Here is a 17,350-nt window from a genome sequence, read left to right as displayed (position 1 = left end):
CTAATCTTTTAGCTACTAATCTTTTAGGCACTAATCTGCTTTCCAAACTCTTGGCACTTGAGCTATTTATAGCAGTGTTTCATGCCCCCTATTCTTCTCCTGTGACCCCCACCAATCTAAGCATTCAGAGGACTGTGGTTATAAGAGGCTGAGGATGCAAGTATAGCAACCAGAGCTGGAGACTGATGTGAACATCATCTCTCTCCCCAGGTAATATTCTAAAGCCCTCTACTTCTAGCCCATACTCAGTCCTATATCCCTTGCTCTTAGCATCTCTCTTAATATATCAGGAATTAGTAGAGGGGCACCTTTTCTGACACAGCCAAAAGACATTTAGGCTGAGAGTCCCTAAAAGAGACCTCTGGAAGCTTTCCTAAGCTCACCCCTTGGGCCAAGCTCAGCATTCATCAAAGGGAAACACTAGAGAGACATCTTCCTCTCTCTAAGGATCCCTACTCCCTATCCCTGGGGACATAGATGGAAATAAGGATGGGAAAATTTAGGGAAGGCAATGAGAGGAATGAAGAGGTTCAAGGAGGACTTTCAGTCTCCATAGAGGCTTCTGCCACCAACAACCAAGAGTACGAGGGCACCAACCCCTTCTGTCTCATGCCTTTCTCCCTTTCTGACTAAGGGTCAAGGCCATCAAGAGGATACTCAGGCTCGGGATTCAGTTCAGAAGCAGAAAGAGACAGAATCCATTCATTTTTCATTAACATATCTATCAAACATGTCTTGGTGCCTACTGTGTGCCAGGTGTTATCCAGCCTCATCCAGACCAAGAAACACATTTTTTTTCTGGATGGAGGCTTCTGTCCAGTCCCTTTCCAGACCATTCCCTTCTCTCTGAAAGCTCTTAAGAGTGCCTCAGCCATTCCAGGAAGTCCAGTCATTTCTGGAGAATAGACAATATGGTTAGTCAAGGAGTTGTACAAGATAGGGATGGGTAAGAGTCTGGCTAAAGAAATACCCTTGGTGGGAGGGAGAATAGGAGACACTTAGTGGTGGTGAGGTATCTATATAAGGAGGAAAGGTTACATCACACTAGGTGTATATGGATGGCATACTGTACTTGGGTAAGAAAAATAGAGACCAAACAATTGAGCCTTTCTTCTTTCCTTCTTCCCAGAAAAGGCTCAACATCAACTCTATGGCCAACAAGTAAGTAAGAACTCCTTCTAATGCTCTGAATCTGTGAATCGCTTCCTGGCCAAACCCAAGTATTTGCCTTTGAGGTAGAGGGGTTTCCAACCTCTCCCTAACTTGTGGCCTTGAACTGTATCCCAGTTACCCAATTACTTCTACCTTTGCTCCATCTTATGCTCCTGGAGACTCTTCTCCTAATTCTAGGAATGTTGTTTTTTTCTCCCTATTTGCCTTCCTTTTCTCTCCCATCATTTCATCTTTCCTGCTTTCCCTATCCTCCTCCCTATTCTCTTTCTGTTTTCTCTCCATAGGGTGTTTAAGAAGACCAGCTCCAATGGGAAGGTGAGAGAACCTGGCCCAGCTGGGCAAATGAAAGGGCAAAAGGGATAGGTGGGTACATCCTTCAAGGTCTTAGGAGTTTGGGTTTGGGGCTTCAGTAGAATCTGCTCAAGATGATTGTGAGAATAACATGGGAGATTGTTCCACAACAGCTTTCCATCTACCTGGGGAAACGGGACTTCGTGGACCATGTGGACATGGTGGAACCCATTGGTCAGTGAGTCCAAAAAGAGGAAGAGCCCGGGGAAAAGGGAAATGGGAGCCAGGGAGTAAAAATATCATACAGAAAAGGGGGCAAATTAAAGAGAAGAATAGGAAGAGTCATTTCAGGTTTCAACTTCTACTTCATAGTCTAAGAGTTTTTCTGACCAAGGTGTCATCTGTCCCTCTCTCCATAGATGGTGTAGTCCTGGTTGATCCTGAGTACTTGAAAGATCGAAAGTGTGAGTGGAAATCTTTGTTGATCTTTGTATGTTTCAGGGACCCCAAACTGAAACATCACACAGACAGGTAACCTGGATGAGTAGACTGCACCATATATATACATATATATATTTTTTAAACCATATTTTTATTTTTAAATTGTGGGGTACAGTTAAGGGTTAGGTATACGAATATGCATCGTTCAGGCACCTTTGTTGATAAGGATTTTTTTTTTTTCTTAAACAGAAAGTGGCAGGAACTGTAAATGCCTTGTCTTATGAGGGCAGACAACTGGGAATTCCAGTCCAGTGTGACCAAATTTTCTGATTGTTAAAGAGAAACTGGAAATGAGACTCAGAATAAGATATTTAGAGGACCAAAAGTTGGGAAGGGTTATGGTGTCTGTCCCTCCCCAAATAATATTCAACATATATTTCTAAAACATAAATAGAATTTTACTTTTCAAAATTGCACAAACTTACATGTATGCTAAAATTAAAATCGCTTCCTTCAAAATTTTCTGATTTTCTCCATTATTGTCAGTGGTGCCCCTGCTTGGCTTATTGATCTAAATATGGGCTTAGATTGCCTATGGAATGATCCAATATGCCAGAAATCCATTTTTATGCAAATTTCCTGATTTTAAAATGTTGGCAACTCACTAAAAGACTTTAAAGGGTCTGGAGAGATTTTTAAAACTTTCTGAAGGCTGAATGTGACCCTTAGACTGCCATTTTGCAACCTCTGGTACATGTCTTTTGGTCTCCCTTTTTGTGTAGGGAACTGCCTAACCTTTCCTTTAAAAAAATCCCAAACAAAGAAACAAAACAACCATCATAGGAAGTAACAGTATCTATAAATCAAGATTACACTGAAATATGTCTTGCTGCTTCTTTTCCCTTTTAATTCTTATTATGGATTAACCCCACCGTAATCCAACTAGACTGAAAATTGGGTTTGATTTGAAAAAAGGCTCAGAACGAGCTGGTGAATGCTAGCTTAGAAGTAACCATTAGATATTGGAGAATAAAGTAGCCTAAATCTCTCTGACTAAGCAGTGTGGATGAACAATTCGGCCAGTTTTAAATATCATAGAAACTCTGGGTTATACCCATAAATTAACCAACTTATTTAAGGTTCCCAACTCTAAAACCTAATTTTTTTTAACATTCCTACAAAATCTTTATAAGTTATGGAAAAAAATCTTGCGTCTAAAAATTACATATTCCAGAAATAGGATATATTTTTCCTTTTTTCCCCTTGCATCTTCTTTTATGTCCCCTTAGTAGAGTTGTATACAATTATTCATTTAAGTTGTGCATATTTCTTAAGTTTATTCCTAGTTACTGTATGCGTTTTGTTACTTTTATGAAGGTCATCTTATTTTCATATTTTCTAATATGTTTTTCTATCAAGGTGTATTTGTTGATGTAAAATATGTTTACTCTATATGGCAGGGCAATATTATGTAGTAGTGTGAACAAATTGATTTTTTTTAACAACAATCTATCTAGAATCTCTCTGTATTGTTTTTTACAACTGCATGTAAATCTACAATGATCTCAAAATACAAAGTTTAATTTCAAAGAGACAATGACGGACAGGCACGGTGGCTCACATCTGTAATCTCAGCACCTTAGGAGGCTGGGGCAAAAGGATTGCTTGAGCCCAGGAGTTTGAGACCAGCCTGGGCAATATAGCAAGACCTTGTTGCTATAAAAATAAAAAATTATCCAGGCATGGTGGTGCACACCTGTAGTCCCAGCTACTCAAGAGGCTGAGGCCTGAGAGGTCAAGACCGCGGTGAGCCAGGATCGTGCCACTGCACCCCAGCCTGAGAGATAGAGTGAGACTCTGCCTCAAAAAAAAAGGCAGCAAAAGAAAAGTCATAAATATCTAAGCTAGCCTTGTAGTCAATTATAGCAACAGACAAAATTGGGAGGCATACACAACAGAGATTAACAGCAGGATATCTCTGGCATATGAAGTATTATCGTGGAACCTTGATTTATCTTTTTGTTTACATTTTCTGATGTTCACACAATTAATATATACTATTTGTATAATAAATACAACTACAAATTTAGAATAGATATTGATTTTTGAAAGAAAATAAAAACAAGCCATTTCTTAGCACAAAAAAAGAATGATTCTAAACTTCTAGGGGGCCAATTAGGTGTGGAGGCGTGATCCAGCTGATGGCTTATTCTGCTGCCCTCCTTACACAAACAGCAAGGGGTGCCAAGAACAAGTCATCTGATTAACATCCTCACCTTGGAGGCTGCTAGATTACCCTCTACCCTCCATCCCTTCTCGCTCATTTCTTTCATTTCCTCCCTTACCCTGCCTCCTTCCAGTCATCCCTTTTCCTCTCCCTCTCACCTTTTCTGTCTTTTCCTTTCTTTTGTCCCTTATTTCTTTTTCTTTCTCTCTCCCTTCTTCCACTTTAATTGATCATAACTAAGAACGAAGGTGAATCTATTCATTATGGGTTTGTTTTCTTTTTAGGAGCAGGATCTTTCTCTATCACCCAGGCTGTAGTGCAGTGGCACGATCCTAGCTCACAGCAGTCTCCAGCTCCCGGGCTCAAATGATTTTCCTCTCTCAGCTTCTCAAGTAACTGGAATTATAGGTGCAAACCACCACCCCTGGCTATTTTTTTTTTTTTTTTTTTTTTTTAGAGACAGGACCTTGCTATGTCACCCAAGCTGGTCTCAGACTCCTGGCCTCAAGCAATCCTCCCACCTTGGCCTCCCAAAGCACTGGGATTACAGGCATGCACCACTGTTCCTGACCTGTTGTATCTCTGAAAATTGTCAAGTTTGCCTTCACTACAAGTAGACAAATTAGAGAGCATAGACTGTAATCCTATCGTAATTAATCATTAATATCTTAGCTCTTATTCATATTTCTGTGCAAACACATCTATATTTTTACTAAAAATGCTATACTATAAGTAATATTTGATAATCCTTTTTTAAGCCTATGCTGATATATAAAAATCTACAACTTTTAAAGTTGCATAGTACAATATTGTATGAATATACCATAAAACCCGGTAACACGCATCCTTTTCATACTTGTCCAATTATTTCTTAAGGCTAAATGCCTAGAAGAGGAATTAATAATCAAAGGACATTCACATATTTTTTAAAGTTTTCTATACCTATTCCCAGATTTACCTCTAAAAAGTTTATACAAATTATATCCCCCTCCTACAGTGTTGCCCCAATTCCTATAAACACTGATATTATCATTGCGTTCACTCTTTGTTGTATCTTTTGACTATAGATTCATTTTCCTCATTCGTAACTTTCAAAGCAAATAATCTGGTGTTCGATGTTTGGGGCTTCTTAAAAATACAAAAATAAGTGGCTTTCTACTCATGTGTGACTGTAGGTAGTTTTCTTTTCTTTGAGTCAAAGACCCTGATAGAAATAAAGTTACCCACCCCTGTTCTACATCTTTCCTTCCTCAATCTCTGTCACTTTGTACTAGGACAGGTATCCCTCTCTACTCCATCCTTCACTCCATTAGTGCATTTCAGAGGATATCTGCCTCAAATCTTAGGTACCAGCTGCAAAGTATGAGTTCTGCCAATATTCCCTTCATCATCATCATTCACATCTACAATTACTTTGCAGTTTCCAAAGGAATTTCTTATACACCAACTTCTCACAACCATCCTATGAGTTAAGTTGGGCACCCATGTGTATGGGCTTTGGAGTCAGATAGGACTGAGTTGAAATTCTGAGCCATTATTTAACTGCTCTGAGCTCATTTCTTTACCTGTAAAACGGAGGTAATAATACTCTAGAGGGCTATTGTGAGGTTTAAATAACATGTGTAGAGCCACTAGTGCAATCCTACAATTGACATGTGAAATAACTGAGACCCAGATAACTCAAGAGATTTGCACAAGTCCTATCCAAGTCCAGGTATTCTAACCCTAAATCTTATTGTCTCTCTTTTTCATTATAAAGTATTTCAGGCATAGAAAATTGTATTATGAATACCTTGCACCCACCACTAAGCTTTAAAAAGAATTACAGAAACAAACTAAAGTCTCCTGTGTGTCCTTCACTGATCACATTTACCTTGCTCCCTCCCTCCTCTGTTTTTCCCCCCTCCCAGTTAACCACTATCCTGAATTTGGTGTTTATCCTTCCCATCATGGTTCTATATTTCTACTCCATATTTATGTATCTGTGATCAATTTTGATATTGTTCTACATGCTTTTAAACTTCATATGAATGGCAACAACTGTGCATATCATTCTGCAGTTAGTTTTTTATTCAATCGTTTTTAAGATTTAACCATGTTAATACATGTCTTAGTCTGTTTGTGCTGCTTTACAAAATAACTGAGACTGTGTAATCTATAAAGAACAGAAATTTATTTTCTCACATTTCTGGAGACTGGGAAGTCCAAGAACAAAGTGTCAGCAGATTCAGTTGTCTGGTGAGGACTGCTCTCTGCTTCCAAAATGGTGCCTTGTTGCTGCGTTCTCCAGTGGGGAATAGTTCTGTGTCCTCACACCATGGAAGGTGAAAGGGCAAAGGGTTGCTTTTACAAGGGTCTTAATCCCATTCATGGAGGGATTCATGAGGAAAGAAGCTCTCATGACCTAATCATCTCTTAAAGGCCATCTTAATATTATCACAATGGCCGTTAAGTTTCAACACATGAATTATGCAGAAGACACATTCAAACCATAGCATTACATGAAACTTTAGCTCATTTATTTTAACCTTAGCTTAGCATTCCATTATATGAATATACCACAGATTTTTTACGCATTCTCCCAATAGATGTTTAGATTATCTCCAGTTTTATGTTCTGACAAACATTGATACAATAGACATTCTCATATGTATCTCCTTGTAAACATGAGCAAAATCTCCTCTAAAGTAGTAGAATTATTAGGTCATATGAGCAGATTCAATTTTACTAGACAGTGCCAAACAGTTTTCCAAAGTGGTTGTATTAATGTATATTCCCATGAACAGTATATAAGAATTCCCATTGCTCCACAACTTCACCAACACTTAGTATTGTCAGACTTTAAAATTGTTGTCAATCTGATGGGTGTGAAATGCCATCTCATTGTGGTTTCAATTTGCATTTATTTGATTACTAGTGAGACTAAATATGTTTTCATATGCTATTGGCCATTCCATCTCGAGCTTCTGCAAAGGACTTATTCATGTTCTTTGCAGGTTTTTATATTGGTATATTATTATTACTGGTGTGTGGGAGTGCTTATATATTTTGGATGCCAAACTTTTGTTTGTTATATGTGTTGCAAATGTTTTCTCCCAGGTTTTCCTTTTTTTCTTTATTTATAAAGACTTTTAACATGAAGAAGTTTTAAATTTTACTGCTGTCAAATGTAGTAATCTTTTTCTTTATGGCCATAGTCTTGTGATCATATTACATCACCTCTCCATGTCTTCCCATGACCTAGTTAAGATCTTTCCCACTCAGGCTTGACAGGTCACTCTCTTCCTCCTTTGTCTACAGTGTTTGTCGTGTTGACATGTGCCTTTCGCTATGGCCGTGATGACTTGGATGTGATTGGTCTGACATTCCGCAAAGATCTGTATGTACAGGCTCAGCAACTGGTCCCAGTTGAAGCCACCAGCCCCCAGGGGCCCCTCACAGTCCTACAGGAGCGACTACTGCACAAACTAGGGGACAATGCCTATCCCTTTACACTACAGGTACTGTTCCCAAGTCCTGGGCAAGGGTTCAAGGGAAGATTAAGAGCAGAAGCTAAAGCAGGAGAACAGGGGAGAGGGAGCCCTATTTCTTCTGTTCACTGATGTCTTTTTGGTCTTCTAGATGGTGACCAACCTGCCCTGTTCAGTGACACTGCAACCAGGTCCTGAAGATGCAGGAAAGGTGAGGCCTGGGTTCTGAGAAAGGAATAGATGGTAGTGCCAGTGAAAAAGAACAGTGGGATAAATGAACAAGACTGGAGAAATGGACAGCTAAGGGATGAAGTAAGGCATTTTCTTATAGGCCCATGTGGAAGGGAGAACAGCATTAGAAATGAATTCTCTTTGCCCTGTCCCTTTATAGGCCTGTGGGATTGACTTTGAAGTGAAGAGTTTCTGTGCTGAAAATCTGGAGGAGAAAATCTCCAAGAGGTATTCTTTGGTCCTCCAAATCTCTGCCTCCAGTCTTTGCCAGGAAACATACACTTCTTTCATGACAGAAATGGCTAACCTCCATAGCACTGTCACCACCAATGATACGCAGTTCTGAGTCCCCTCTGATTTATCTTCTTTCTCTAGGGAAGGGGGTCGGCCAACTCTTCTGTAAAGGGCCAAAAAATAAATATTTAGGTTTTGTGAACCATGTAGTCCCTGCTGCAACTACTCAACTCAGTCATTATAGTGCAAAAATTGTCACAGATGATAGTGCAAAAATGAATGAGCATGGCTGTGTCCCAATAAAACTTTATGGACACTGAAATTTGAATTTTATATAATATCCTCATATCATAAAATATTATTTTTCTTTGATTTATTTCAATCATTTACAAATGTAATAATCATTATTAGCTCATGGGCCATACAAAAACAGGTGATAAGCCAGATTTGGCCAATGGACCATAGTTTACCAGTCTTGAGTCTAGATACCTACTTTAAAGGTCTAGAGGAGTTCTCTGAGAGAGGCTTTCCTCTGCGCCCACTCCCAAGCAAGGACTGAGCTATGAGGATGGCATGGGGCGGTCTATGGGTTCCAAAGGAGACATTCTGGCTAACCCCTTGGTCTCTGCTTAGAGACTATGTGCGGCTGGTTGTTCGGAAAGTACAGTTTGCACCACCAGAGCCAGGCCCTGGCCCCTCAGCCCAGACCACCCGCCGCTTCCTTCTGTCGGCTCAGCCCCTACAACTCCAGGCCTGGATGGACAGGGAGGTTTGTAGCCCCCACTTCCTATCCTTACCCCAGAATTTCTCTGATACTTTTTCTTCACTGATTTCCTACTTGGGCAGGCAGAAATGGGAACCAGGGTGGCAACAGTTCAAAGGAAACAAATTCTAGGTCTTGGTCTGGGCATTCTTCCTCCAACCTTGTTATGGGCCTCTCCTCCTGCTTTAGGTTCACTACCACGGCGAACCCATCTCTGTCAATGTTTCTGTCAACAACTGCACCAACAAGGTCATCAAAAAAATCAAGATTTCAGGTGAGTTTCTTTTCCCCTCCCCCTCTACCTAGTCTCCAAGGTCTTCTTCCAAAACTTTGCCCCACTTACCTGTCTGCATTCATCTAGGCTTTCCCTCCAACACAGGTTTGTCAAAATGAATATCTTCATTTGTCCATGAGCACATCTTACTGCATCCTATGTATAAAAGTCACATCTAAAGGCAGTAAGCTAGGGTGTCTCAACTGACTGATTATAATCATGTGCTTTTCCTGGCTTGTTTAGTTGACCAGATCACAGATGTTGTCCTGTATTCACTAGACAAGTACACCAAGACTGTGTTCATTCAGGAATTCACGTGAGCTGGGGCTGGGGTCAGAGGGTTGGGGAAAAAAGAAAGGGAGGGAAGAGTTCAGGAATGGGGAAGGTCTGGGTAAGCACAGAAGTGGGAAAAAAGGAGGAATTCCCAGGAGAATTAGAGAGAGGACACAACTTACCCACTGTGGGACCATCATAATGCTGAGCAAGGGCAGGGACATGAGGATTCCCACCAGAGCGCATTCCTTCTGCTCTTCACAGTTAGGTATGTCAACTCTCTTGGATACTCCAGTAGGTTCTTGAGATTGTGCAAGAGACTCTTGTGAGTGAAAATACATTTAGTTGACAAGCCTAGCCTAAATTCTTCTTTAATTCTCCTTTCAAAGGGAGACTGTAGCTGCCAACTCCAACTTCTCCCAGAGCTTTGCAGTAACCCCACTCCTGGCTGCCAGTTGCCAGAAACGGGGCCTGGCACTGGATGGCAAAATCAAGCATGAAGATACCAACCTGGCCTCTAGCACGATGTAAGCTCAAATGTAACTCTCATCCTTCATTTCCTACCCATAACCCATTCCACATGCTATATACATATACAGTTTCAGGTTTCATCTTCAGTGAGGCCTACCTGTTTAAAATGTCTGTAGGCCAATGTTCAGAAACTCCTCCAAGTCTGAGGGCCAGCAGCAAGCTAAACAACGTCCTTGGGACCAATGGCAGGCTTAGGTAAGAGGCAGCAAGAAAGAGAAATGTGGAGAGGAAAAAAAATTCTTATGTTGTATAATATTCCGCAATTCACTAAGGTCCTACATATATCTTATGTTACCTTCCTGAGAATCAGGAAGTAGGCCAGATTGGTGTTCTTATTTCATTTTATAATTGAGGACTCTGAGGCTCAGAGAGAAGGAACTTGCCCAAGTTTGTACAGCAAACAGGTGGCAGAGGTGGACAGGATTTTATTATATGTAATCTGGTTGTAAACACTGTGATGTTCACAGTAGCTAGTCTCTAAAGAAGATGGAAATGAAAGAGAAGACTAGGAGATGAGAAATGAAGGAAAAGGAGGACAAAAAAGAGAATGATATGATAGGAATCAATAGAATTCTATGAAGTCATTCATTGGGTCCTATGCCTTCCAAGGCCGTAGTGTTACACGTGTCTCCCACCAAAAACTATTTGCCACCCTCTGACAAGCGTTAATCCCTTTCCTCTCCCCATTCCTTATCAGTCAGGTAGCCATAGACTGTTACTGCTAGAAATACCCTTAGAAATCATCCAAACATCATTATTTGACATATAGGGGATCAGTGGCTCAGAGCAATGAAGAGATTTTTTTCAAACTCATACAGCTTCCAATGTCTTGTTTATCAATCAGTGGGTTTTAATTGAGCACCTGTTACATGTTCATTTCTATGCAAAGCAATGTGGGGGGACAGAAAGAAGTTTAAGACAGTCTCTGCCTTCAGTCAATTTATGGCTTAGATGAGGAACAAAGAAATATGCAAATATAATCTAACAGTTAAATGTTAGCTCATGTGATTCAGATTATACGTACACAGAAGTTTAAAGAAGCCAGCATAGCTGGCCAGGACTTCCTGGAGGAGATAGAATTTGAGCTAGATTTTGAAGAATGTGAAGGATCTGGATACCAACAGAGGAACGTTCCAGACTGGAAACACAGCACAGGCAAAGGCTTAGAAAGTGGGAATCCATATGGCATGTTGTAATCAAGGAGAGAGGATATGTCTCCTTAGGTTTTATCCCAGGTGTCAGGAAATTAGGGCAGAAAGGTTAGAGAGGCTAGATGGTGCCAGGTTGTTAAGGGTCTTGAAAGTAAGGCAAAGGATGACATGGTAAAACTGAATTTTAGGAAGAGAAATGTGGTCTCGATGGTAGGAGAGATTAGAACCTGGGAGATCTTCAGGGAGAAAACAAAGAGTAATAGGGCGTGGTGATAGGAATGTGTGGAAAGAAACTGTGGACTGAATGGATTATTTCTCATGTCCCCAAACACACAAAAATGAATACTAATACATCCAGTCTTCGATCTGGAATGGACAAAGAGCTGCTGGGGATCCTGGTGTCCTACAAAATCAGAGTCAACCTGTTGGTGTCCTGTGGGGGGTGAGTGAGGATTCAAGGTCTGTCTGGGAAGGGGCTGGGTAACCGAGGGTTTTTCTCACTTCTGTTTTTCTCCCAGTTAGACTGGCCAATCAAGCTGTTCTCCACCCCTTCTGTCAGACCAGGTTCTCAAAACTGTGAACTCAGTGAGCAAGCCACTTTCCCTTCTAGAAACCCATTCTGTGTCCAAGTTGGCCTTATGATTCCTCATCCCCCAGTAAAACCAGGTTGCCTCTTCTCCATTTCCAGTTGCTAATTTTGGATTTTATTCTACCCACAGCATCCTAGGAGACCTGACAGCCAGGTGAGAGACTGTGGGGTGGGAAAACTGAGGCAAGAAGATGTGGATAAGGGGATAAAGAGACCAAAATAATGACTAGGAAGAGTTTGTGGGCATCTGAGGACTGGAAAACTGCAGGAGGGAAATTCACGGACTGGGCTTGATCTTCCCAAAAGCCCCAATCCCTGAACCTCCACCTTGGGATCCTTGTAGTGATGTTGGTGTGGAGCTGCCCCTGATCCTGATCCATCCAAAGCCTTCTCATGGTGAGTGACCAGATGGGACTCACAAGCACGGCTGTCCTAAGGGTTGGGGGCCACGCAGTACTGCTCTCATGAATTGGAGACTAGCAGTTTGGGTAGAGATGGAATAGCAATAGGCAGGCTGAGTTTTCAGGGGAAGTGTGTGTACCAGAGGGAAAGGGCTGGAAAGGGAGGGGGAAGAGTGAAGACACTTCTTCAGGGAACTAAAGAGCCCCTAATTAGCTTTAGCTCTATTTTTCCTCCTTCTCCATGCTTGCTACAGAGGCCACTAGGTAATGGAATCTGAGACCTGAAGCCTCATTCCCCCTATCCCCATCGCCACCCTCCATTTTATGACGGTGGAAATGTAAAAAAGCTTCCCCGGGTGTTGCCGTCAATGCGTGTGCAGTGGAAACATGTGGTTTAGCTTCGTGTCACAGTTCAGTGCTTTTTATATGCTCTGTTTTGTTTTTCTGCACCGCCACCTGCCACCCTGCTCCTCAAGAATCATTGTTTCCTCTTGTCCCTTCCATTTTTTTTCCTTTCCCTGCACCCCCTCGCCTTCTTCCATTTTTCATCCTTCGAACCCTTCCCATCCTCCATTTTTATTTTCCTTCCAGTGCTCCTGGGGGACTTTTGTGCCAGTAAATTTGAGTGGAAAGGAAAGACAAAAACCAGAGTGGTTGATGGTGGGTGGGGGGAGGGGAGTAAGGCAGGGGAAGCTACTGAGAGTGGACCGAGGAGCCTATGTGGGAAGGAGGGCAGAGATAACTTTTTTGGGATCAGAAAGTGTGAAAATGGAGGATGGCCCGAAAGGTGTTCGTAACTTTCCATTCTCTTCTGCTGCTTCTGCAAGCTCTGAGGATATAGTCATCGAGGAATTTGCGCGGCAGGAGCAAGGCGAGGAAGACAGCCAGAAAGGTGTGGAGGCGGAGGGAGAGGAGAGGAGCTGATCGCCTTGCTCTGGTGCCCCTTTGTGTGGGAACTCCCACTGTAACGCTCTAATAAATCGGCTTGTACAGATGTGCTTGGCGATCTCTTTGATATTTCCTCCGCGTGGAGGGTAATGGAACCACTAAGAACGGTCTTCCCTGCCCCCATACCCCCACCGTGATTAGGTTATCCTTGGCAAGTGCTTTTCCCTCTGACACAGTCACCTGCCCTCTGTAGGCCTTCAGCTTCTCTCAGGCCCGGCCCACGCCCGCCCCCACCACATGATCCCACTACCAACAGTAGCGGGACTGCTTAGAGCATGAGGCGCCCCGGGAGCCGCCGGAAGTGGGGGGGGCGTGGCCGCGCCTAGGTCGGGGTGCGAAGCCGACCGTCGTGCGTGCAGCCGTTGGGTAGAGCGCCGAGTGACGTCAAATGGCGAAGGGCCGAGACTGAAGCCAGCGTTGCTCATTGTTCACCTGCCGCGATGTATGCCTTCGGTCCTCACAAGACCCTCAGCGAAACTGGAGGCTTTCGCCTAGAGGCCAACGAGGGACCAGAATACCAGTCTCTGCGCCAATCCAAACTCGTATTCCTGGGAGAGCGAAGCGGTGCGGGTCTGGGTTGGGCTTTGGGGATAGGAAGGTGTGGTTTGGGGCACTTTCTAGGGAATCGAGTCATTGGGAAAGTGTGGAGTGTATGTGGGGGGCGGGAAGAGTTCATAGAAAGTTTGAGGGGAGAAAGGGCGCCCAGGCGCCTACTGGCCTGCTTATCTCCCTCACAGTAGGGAAGACGTCGATCATCACCCGCTTTATGTACGACAGCTTCAACTGCACCGGCCAGGTGAGCCCATCACCAAGGAGTAACACGGTCCATTTTTGCCCCTCCCTTGGCTGGCACACCTGGGGATTCTATTCCTCAAAGTTATGCCTTGGGAAGCAGAGACAGCCTCCTAAAGGGCCATTCGCCACTTTCTTTTGTAAGACTGCCTAATATTGGGAATGACGGGTTGATTCAGAAGACAGTATCTGACTTTCTTTTGCAGGCAACCGTTGGAATTGACTTCCTGTCTAAGACCATGTACTTGGAGGACCGAATAGTAAGTACTTTCACACTACTAACCGTAAACCTCAACCCCTTGGGCCTATTCATCACAGTAGGGTAGCACCACCCCACATCACTTGTGGACAAAAGAGAATAAAAAACTGAAGCCTTCTCAAATTACCAAGCCCTGTGATTTTTTTTTTTTTTTTTCGTTAGAGTCTCATTCTGTCGCCCAGGCTGGAGTGCAGTGACACACTCACAGCCACCCCAGCGTGAACCTGCTGGGCTCCAGTGATCCTTCCACCTCAGCCTTCCACACAGCCGGAACTACAGGCATGCGCTACCACGCCCGGCTAATTTTATCGTAGGATGAGGTCTCGCCAAGTTGCCCAGGCAGGTCTCGAACCCGTGGGCTCAGGCAATCCACCCACCTCAGCCTCCCAAAGTGTTGGGATTACAGGCTGAGCCACCGAGCCCCACCTATGATGTTTTTTGTTCTCTCTGCCCTCATCTAATCTCCAACTGTAATATATAGCACAAAAGGTCTTGAATCTTGAAATCTGCTGTTCTACAGGGTCTTCCTTAATCAAAATGATATATTGATATTGGTTGGACCTGTCCTAGGGCTGCAAGCCACTAGGTTTGAGGCCATACCAGGCACTTTAAAGGGATCCAGTGTCTCTGACTCTACACTCTGCCTTCATTAGTTTCTAGCTTCTAAAAGGCTAAGTTGTTTCCTACCTTTCATCTTCTTCCCATTTGTTTTATGCAGGTTCGACTGCAGCTATGGGACACAGCTGGCCAGGAGCGCTTTCACAGCCTAATTCCTAGCTACATTCGTGATTCAACTATTGCAGTGGTTGTCTATGACATCACAAGTGGGTGTTATGCAATATTTTATTTGAAAAGGGGATTATAAAGGAAGTGATAGAGAGGCTGGTAAAACTAGCCAAGGACAGGTACACACACACACAAAAAAGACCCAAACCCCTAAATTTTTCAACCCTTTGCAACATATTCTCTTGCAGACATCAATTCTTTTAAGAAAACAGATAAGTGGGTAGAAGATGTACGGGCAGAAAGAGGTGACAATGTTGTCATAATGTTGGTGGGTAACAAGATTGATCTGAACAACAAAAGGTAAGTTATAATTTCTCCTAGCATACCTAGAGTTCAATCTCTATGGGGAGGGTCTACTATGCCCTATTTACATGGGGAGGAGTTACCAGTGTCAGGGATCAGAAATGTCGGGTGCAAGTCTTCTAGTATTCCTGGCCCTAGGGAAGCATCCTTATACCACAGAACTGATCCCTATCTACTAACTCTAGGTTACCACCATCTAGTCCCTTTCATCATTTCTGATTTGTCTAGACAAGTCTCTGCAGAGGAAGGAGAAGAAAAATCTAGACACCTCAGCGTGATGTTTATTGAGACCAGCGCGAAAACTGGTTACAACGTGAAAAATGTAATACTCATTTCTTTATACTTTCACTTACTCTGTCTCTAGCTACCCACCACTGCTTACTCTTTCAGATAACCTTGGCTTGTCCTTCATGGGATGGGGGCAAGGTTCATCTTCCCATCATACAGCCTAAAAGCCCTGAATCATCTCGGCCACTGAACCTGACCTTTTCATTTTGTTGCTATTCATACACACAGCTATTTCGACGCGTGGCTTCTGCCCTTCCTTCGTCATGTACTTCACCTCCACTGAAAGAGGAGTATCCTTTCTACCAGCTTTGCTGGCATAGGGAGTGTATAAGCAGAGAAGACAACCTTCCTTTGTTGAGTTGATGGCCAGGCCAATTTTTCTGCCTGAGTGGCATTTAAGAGAAAATGGAACAAAATTTAGCCCACAGTAGTTCCTTGGTTTGCCTTCAGGTGAGGGTAATCAAGATCAGATTTTCTCTGCTGTGTCTCCTATAAGCTTTCCCTGGGAGTTGAAATTTGGCTTTTCACTTCACTCTATTACCTTCCTTAACACACACTTCAGTGGTTGAAATTCAACTGGAGTCCTTTGGGGAGTCAGGCATCAAAAATCATTGTTCCTGTTAATAGCTTAGGCAGTCTCTTTGCCTAATTTGATGCATTTATTGCATTTGGGCTTTACATACCAGTCCTTTTCCTCCACCCCAAGGATTATGGTTTTAATACTTGACCACTTACTCTCTTCCAATTCCTGGCTTCAGGAGTAAAACAGAACCCCTGAAAGTGCTATCATTTTTTTTTTCTTGACTGCATCTAACAGCTACTGGGTAGAAGCTTCTTGCAGTAACTGGGAATTCCAACTAACCTTCTCTGACAGCTAAAAGACATCTGCACAGAATGCAGTTCTGCAGCAGCTGAGATACCTCAAAGGCCAATACAATTTATTCTCCACTGTTTTCTTACCTACGCCTTCAATAAATGACTGGTCCTTTAACTCAAGCTATTATTGCTTGCGCATTCTCCACACTATACCTGTACTTCCACAATGCAATTTGCCTGTTGGTGCCATAACACAGAACTACTCCAAGTAGCTGGAAGTGAGAACTAATTTAGGACAGGGAGTTTCTGCCTCTTAGGCCTATGGCACCTGGCTGGGATTTTTTAAATTTTGCCATGTTTATCATACTTCTTAGATGAGTTGTTTTAAAACCTGTTAACCACAGGAAGAGTCTTGAACCTCAACCTTCAATAGTGTCTTTATGGAAGTATTTAAGCCTCTATTTTCTTTCTCAGTTGACCATTGGGTGGCAGCAGAGCAAACAGAAGCATAGAATAGGAGGGGATTTCCCAGGACGTATAGAGACAACTAAATTAATTCTACTTCCAGCTTTGCTCTCAAGGTATGTTGCCACCTAACAATAGCAATGAGCCTCTAGAAGAGCTGGGGTGGGATATATAGGAAGAACCAGAATTTCCTCAACGAGACATCCTACTGTTTAGAACGCTTTCCATATTTGAAGACTTATATACTTTGCTTATTTAAACATCCATATTTCCAGGCTCCACCTCAGACCAGCAGAAATCACCATCCAGAGTAAGGGTCTGGAAATATATTTTTAAGGTCCCCAGTATTCTTTCAAGGCAAATTTTGGGCCTTGATTATAGGAGCACTTCACCCCATACCACACTAGGGTACTTTGAACATGTCAGTGGAGATGGTATAGATGTGACCTAAAATCTCTAACTTAGATTGATAGCTAAAAATCTAAAAACATGGCAGAAGGTTATTTGAGGCTAGGGGAGAAAAGGGGAAAATTAGCAATTAGTACTAATCAACCTCCAAGTTAGAAATTTGGAACAAATTTCTTACTGCTGCCTCAAAAAAGAAATGCATCTAAGCCTCTTCCTTGGTTTATATTCCAGATCAA

The 17,350-nt window shown here is 42.6% G+C and overlaps 2 protein-coding genes across 2 annotated transcripts; both read left to right on the top strand.

Moving 5' to 3' along the window:
- Positions 1 to 1,446: 1,446 nt before the first annotated feature.
- ARR3 (arrestin 3) lies at positions 1,447 to 13,048 on the top strand (the record flags this gene model as incomplete). Its single annotated transcript, XM_021712741.1, has 15 exons — positions 1,447 to 1,488; positions 1,638 to 1,698; positions 1,884 to 1,928; positions 7,433 to 7,632; positions 7,754 to 7,813; positions 7,994 to 8,061; positions 8,701 to 8,836; positions 9,020 to 9,104; positions 9,348 to 9,420; positions 9,767 to 9,904; positions 11,418 to 11,501; positions 11,779 to 11,802; positions 11,992 to 12,044; positions 12,304 to 12,313; positions 12,877 to 13,048. Coding segments are annotated over 15 exons (1,176 nt in total), but the record flags the coding sequence as incomplete, so codon positions are not given.
- Positions 13,049 to 13,437: 389 nt separating this feature from the next.
- Positions 13,438 to 16,862, top strand: RAB41 (RAB41, member RAS oncogene family). The gene is made up of 7 exons (XM_008058812.1): positions 13,438 to 13,561; positions 13,738 to 13,793; positions 13,996 to 14,049; positions 14,767 to 14,872; positions 15,023 to 15,134; positions 15,366 to 15,459; positions 15,654 to 16,862. The coding sequence occupies exons 1-7, from the start codon at positions 13,438 to 13,440 to the stop codon at positions 15,786 to 15,788; spliced, it is 681 nt and encodes a 226-aa protein (XP_008057003.1). The 3' UTR covers positions 15,789 to 16,862.
- Positions 16,863 to 17,350: the final 488 nt, after the last annotated feature.

The sequence above is a fragment of the Carlito syrichta genome, unplaced genomic scaffold, assembly GCF_000164805.1.
Source record: "Carlito syrichta isolate Samal-C Ts95f unplaced genomic scaffold, Tarsius_syrichta-2.0.1 Scaffold303638, whole genome shotgun sequence".
NCBI lineage: Eukaryota > Metazoa > Chordata > Mammalia > Primates > Tarsiidae > Carlito > Carlito syrichta.
This window is presented reverse-complemented; position numbering and strand designations above follow the sequence as displayed.

What these genes read in the sequence shown, in the direction of transcription:
- RAB41 (XM_008058812.1), top strand. Translation starts at nt 13,438, where the DNA reads ATGTATGCCTTCGGTCCTCACAAGACCCTCAGCGAAACTGGAGGCTTT. An exon ending in TGTACTTGGAGGACCGAATA is followed by an intron (nt 14,050 to 14,766) that starts GTAAGTACTTTC and finishes TGTTTTATGCAG; the next exon opens with GTTCGACTGCAGCTATGGGA. An exon ending in GGTTGTCTATGACATCACAA is followed by an intron (nt 14,873 to 15,022) that starts GTGGGTGTTATG and finishes ATTCTCTTGCAG; the next exon opens with ACATCAATTCTTTTAAGAAA.